This window comes from Oncorhynchus mykiss, chromosome 5, assembly GCF_057628025.1.
Source record: "Oncorhynchus mykiss isolate SJ-2025 chromosome 5, ASM5762802v1, whole genome shotgun sequence".
Taxonomy (NCBI): Eukaryota; Metazoa; Chordata; class Actinopteri; order Salmoniformes; family Salmonidae; genus Oncorhynchus; species Oncorhynchus mykiss.
In genome coordinates this window covers 78,533,485-78,539,416 of record NC_143026.1, presented here as the reverse complement: position 1 = coordinate 78,539,416, position 5,932 = coordinate 78,533,485, and the positions used below count along the sequence as shown (strand labels likewise).

At 39.1% G+C, this 5,932-nt stretch overlaps 1 protein-coding gene across 1 annotated transcript; it reads left to right on the top strand.

Annotated features, from left to right (window-relative positions):
- Positions 1-1,229: 1,229 nt before the first annotated feature.
- Positions 1,230-5,511, top strand: LOC110524596 (barH-like 2 homeobox protein). Its single transcript, XM_021604409.3, has 3 exons — positions 1,230-2,207; positions 3,522-3,747; positions 4,865-5,511. Exons 1-3 carry the CDS (start codon positions 1,652-1,654, stop codon positions 5,175-5,177), a joined length of 1,095 nt encoding a protein of 364 aa, XP_021460084.3. The 5' UTR covers positions 1,230-1,651; the 3' UTR covers positions 5,178-5,511.
- The last annotated feature ends 421 nt before the right edge of the window (positions 5,512-5,932 follow it).

Genomic DNA, 5,932 nt, shown 5'->3' with positions numbered 1-5,932 from the left:
AGGTATGGTACCGCCGCAGCCAGCTCGGGAAAACACCATCACCATCATCACACTACAAACCTGCGGTAGTGAGAGAGAAAGGGAGAGGAAGAGTGAGGAGAGAATCTGCAGGAAAAAAATGCCAATGTTGATATCTCCTCCTCAGACCCAGGTGTAGCGTGTGTCGCACAATCAGGAAAAATACCAAAAAAAGAAATTCAGGAATCTTTTAGAGCACCAATAAACCGCATAGAATAGACTAGAAATATATAGAGCCTGTACCCACAGCATGCCATTCTGTCAAAGAAAACTAATTCCAGAAAGGAACGTAACGTTACCATCTGTCCTTCAATTCCTCATCAGAAAGTAGTACAATTATAATACTTTTGATCCTTCATTAGTGCCTCATAATTACTGTACTAATTAGAGTGGAGAGCTGTGTGCTGTCATGACAGTTACCACTCCTCCCATTTAACAAGATATGTAATGCTAAATCTCATCACTCCTGTCTCCGTTCACATCCCTGCAATGTATTACCACTGGTACAATCCATACACGATAGGCTAGACATGGTTTAGGATCATATAAAACCTAGCAATGCAATACACAATTGATAAAATGTGATAAAAAATAATAGGGAAAATAGGCTAAACCAAAATGTGGTTTGGCAAATGCACAATATTCACCCCACAATTTCCCTAAATTACGCAACTCTGTTAACAAAGCCTGACACAAAAAAATACAACCAAAGATCATTCTATGTAACGGAGATAAACAATTGACATATTAGAAACGTCAAGCATGTTACAATTTAGCAGAAAGATATTGTAATGCTATTTCGAAAGTGTTGAATCCATTCTTGCAGTTAGAATGTGTAAGATAAAAGCAAATCAACACGTGCATAAAACAAACTCTGTATAAAAACAGACTGATGCAAGTGAATTTCCAGTGCTGCGTTTTAGTTTCTTCCTATTTAACACTCCTTTAAAACACAACAATTCAGGTTGTTTTTTTCCCTGCTTACATGAAGAAGGCTTATGTCAAGGCACAGTCCTATAGGCGACGCATGGCTCAAACGAGCATCAAGAATGCAATGGCTGGCTCGAGATTGTCAAGATGAAGAAACAACTCCCTGATTGGTGAGGTGCGGGGCCCGTCACGCTGTAACCAATGACAGGAGAGGAAGAGAGAAACGCGGAGAGCGTTATGATAAGGAGAAAATATTAATTCCCTTCGCGGTGGGCCGTGACGTCAGTATAGGAAGTCAATGTAGAGCAACACTAGAACGATTACAAGCAAAGGGGGAGCGTGATGTCCAGGAGTTATCCCTCCGAATCTCCACACCTCAACTTAGAGAGAAAGTTCAATAGCCATAACAAAAGGACGTGGACTACACAGACAGACCCACTGCTCATTTACAATCGAATGTAACAACATCTTCTTGGACCGTATTTTTTTCTTACCATTTTCTAGAAATATAAAACGTGGATTCCGGCTTTGTTTATTTTCCCGACCATTTCAACTCATAAATTCGTTTGACTTTTAGGTGTACATGTGCCTCGGTTTGTGTTATATTATAATTTTCATCGGTTTTGAATAAAATGGAGCATATAACCGGTGTCCTAATGTTGTTATGAAGACTTAAATCTCCATATATTTTGCTTTTCTTACTATGGAATCGTCCAGCGGCTCTAACTTTGGAATAGACACTATTTTATCCAACCCTACTAATTCTGTTAACCCTGCGCTAATGAACGGAGATTTCCGCCTCGGTGACAGCAGGACAGCGGATTTCAGTCGGAGCCAGGTCACCCCGTCCCCGTCATGTTCGGACATAGATACGGTGGGAACGGCCCCTTCTTCCCCAATCTCCGTCACCATGGAGCACGCCGAGCCGCATCTGCTCCAAGACAGCTTACCGCACCACCACCACCACCACCACCTGCAGCCAGGGAGTTTGCAGCTATCGCCTCAGCCACAGCAGCTAGGGGCTGGAGCCGGTTGTGCCCCCAGGACTGCCACCTCTTCGTTTTTAATCAAAGACATTTTAGGCGACAGTAAACCTCTAGCAGCGTGCGCACCTTACAGCACCAGCGTACCGTCACCCCATCACATCCCCAAACCAGAGAGTGCCAGGGACAGTGGGGATGGCTTCAGGGCCAAGTTGGAACAAGATGAAAACAGGAGCAAGTTGGACAAAAGAGAGGATATGGAAATGAAATGCAACGGTAAGTGAATATTTAGGATACATTTATATGGAAATATGTTTTTATGGTATAGTTATTGGATGGAGTAAATTAGGTTTTAGTGTACACATAAACTTGTTTTATTGGGTAGGCTGTCATAGTATAAGCTAATGGTGTGTAAAATACATCCAAAGCATATTTGTGTTGAATTGTCTGTGCATAAAAAAGTTGATAGGAGCCTGTAGAAATATTTTCTTGAAGATAACCATCAAATTGAATAGGCCAACTGCGCAAATAATAGTCTAACAACAATAATGTGTTGGTAGTAGCCTACGGTTATTTGTAAACTAATACATATCTATTGTACAGCATAACTGCCTTGAATGTAGACCACGTTGAAAACTAATTCCAGAAAGGAATATAACGCTATCATCTGTCCTTCAATTCCACATCAGAAAGTAGTATAATTATAATACTTTTGCATTTTCTTTCCATAAAAAAGTTGATAGCAGCCTATAAAATATGTTTCTGGAAGATAACCATCAAATTGACTAGGCCAACTGCACAAATAATAGTCTAACAACAATAATGACAACAATAAGAATAAGACTATGGGCATCTTAAATTCAAATTAACAGTGCAGGCTAGTTGGTTATATGTTGGTAGTAGCCTACAGTTATTTGTAAATTAATACATATCTATTGTACAATATAACTACCTTGAATGTAGATCATGTTGTGTGTTTATTTTTTATTTTTTTTTGTCTTATTAGACAATGATATTTAAGAGTTGATTTTCATTTTCCCTTTTTTATTTAGCATAACAGAACCGAAAACAGATGTAAGGCTGACTAGATATGTTCCCCGTGCGCAAAACTCCCTAGTGGGTCAATTAGAGAGATTATTGTTCTTCCTAGAGGGGGGATCACAAGCGGGCAGAAACTGCTACAAATATAGATAGATTGACACATCGATTTCCCAGTTTTACTGCTAAAAACTTAAGTTGACAAATACAGTCCGAATTTCTTATAGGCTGTTGATTTTTCCCCTAGCTGTCTGACAGGTGCAGTCAGTGACTGCAATGCTTCAGTTTCAACTGGACTGCTCATCTTTATGAAATAATAGGCTATTGTGAGAGGTTCAACGTTTAAAACCAATTGTTTAATTCGATTGGTTTATATTTTTCCTTGTTAGAATACGTAGGCCTATTTGACCTTATTTTGACTCAGGACTAATAGACAATGTATTTGTTGCTAATTTATTTTTCATTGAGCCATTGAACCATTAAGGCTTTAATTATTTAAAAACTGAAATGATTGTCCACTAATGAATATGTTCTATAATTTTTCACATTCAGGAACAAAAGAAGAGAATGAACGGGAAATTTCAAGTAGCAGAGATAGTCCTCAATCACGGTCAAAAAAACCTCGCAAAGCACGGACCGCCTTTTCAGACCACCAACTCAACCAGTTAGAGCGAAGCTTCGAGCGCCAAAAATACCTCAGCGTGCAGGATCGCATGGACCTCGCCGCAGCACTCAACCTGACCGACACACAGGTGAAAACCTGGTACCAAAACCGACGGTATGTCACACCTACTTCAAAGCATCATTATCTTCATCATTTAATTTTAATTTAATTTAATTTGTATAATTTCTATTATTATTGGGCTATTATTATTAGCCTTTTTTTTTTGTTATGCCTATTTGATGGTTTTTGTTGGTGGTGACGTTGGTATTATTATTTACATTAATATAATACTATTATAACATTGTAATAACAGTAGTAGGCCTATGCAATTTCAGACCATAATAACACGATTTAAGGTGGATGCATGTGTTGTTTAGTTAATTTCGTTCCTAATTAATAGTGCAGTTTGGTGTATTTTTATGTTTCAAGTGCACTGCCTTTTCATGCAGACCCATAACGTGGATGGATTTAAGTTAATTAGGCCTACTGAACAGACAGAATAGAATAGAATAACTTAAGAACAGATCAAGGGGAATAATTAAACAGGCCTAATGAAAATGGTTGTCATGGAACAGACAAGGATATATTTACAAGATGAACCCACACCGTTTTATTCCATGGTATTGGTTATTGAAATACACGTCACTCTGGGACTATTAAAGTCTGTCTGAACAACACATGATGTTGGCAATGCACAATTTGCCTCTCTGGCGTCATTGTTAAGATTTCCCCAATATGTCAGCCAAGATTAGTGTTAGCAGCGCCCACCTAGTAAGACAAAGACACAACCCAATATAATGACGAAATATGTTATGACTACAATCATTTTTTCGATCCTGCAGTTATCTTTCTCGTTGAATGTAGCAGCCTATAGTACAACACATACGTTTTTATAAATGATTTAGGTATAATATAACATCTTCAAGTAAATTTGCCAATGTTCACAGCATACTTGGTTAGTTTATGCTGAGTCCTAACGAGAAGGATCAATGAGCGAGTAATGACCTGAAATGAATCTATGATCTTATCAACCAAATATAGGCATTGCACTGTACACTTGAAATACATTTTCTGGATGTAGCTACAGGTCCTTTGCCTGGGCTAATTAAAGTCATAACCACCGATTCATGCTGCAAATAATTAGGCCTCACCAATTAAGGGCCCGTTTGGGGAATTCTCGGAGCCTGAACCGGTTAAATAATTGATTTGTTGTATTTTGATCTGATTTCAGGACGAAGTGGAAAAGACAGACAGCGGTCGGATTAGAGCTACTGGCTGAAGCCGGAAATTATTCCGCCTTACAAAGAATGTTCCCGTCGCCCTATTTCTACCACCCGAGCTTGTTGGGTACCATGGACAGCACGACAGCAGCCGCAGCAGCCGCAGCAATGTACAGTAGTATGTACCGGACTCCGCAGCAACCACATCCCGGTCTCCAGAGACCCCTTGTCCCGAGAGTACTCATCCATGGCCTTGGGCCGGGGGGCCAACCGGCATTGAACCCGCTGGGTAACCCCATGCCCGGCACGCAACATCAGCGGTAGAAACTAGAACAAGACGATTCCTGTCAGAAAAACTGTTTTAACCACATTTGATGTGAGTAACTGCGTTGAACGATGAACAATACATTTGAAGATGACAATATATGACAGACAATTTTACAGAAGGAGAAGGAGGTAATATTTAATGACTGAGAGACAGTTCTGACGTAACCACGAACTGCCTGCAGCATCGAGTCGAGGCCATGACAGAAAAAGGACTGTTCATATGTATGATTGTTTGTTTGTTTTTTGTACAAATTCACTTATACTAGCAAATAAACTTATAAAGTTTATTAGATGGAGAAAAGGGTTGAATAAAGACGGAATGATACTAAAATGAATATTCTTGGATACTTCTATTGGGTCAGACGTCCGGGGCTGCCAGGTCTGAACTTGGAACTGCATTGCCATCCAAACATTCAAAACCCCATGTGGCATTAAACTGTCTGCAGGCTAAAAGCGTATGGTGTTAATGTGAGATAGGCCTACAAAGACAAAATAATATGTTTATATTTTGATAACGTGCAGTCAATTAGGTTATCAAGGAGCCAAAACGATAACTCCTAAAATTACCTCTGTAGCCCAAATGATAACGATAATATTCGTTTTCATTTTACATAATGAACATACATCAAATTTTCGTTTTTTTCGTTTTTTATCTGAAGCCTAATCTTCATCTCGAATCCCTGGATTTAAAGTGTTACAATTTATTTCCTATAGATTTAAAAGTCACCTACAGATTCAAAGTTATGAGTACA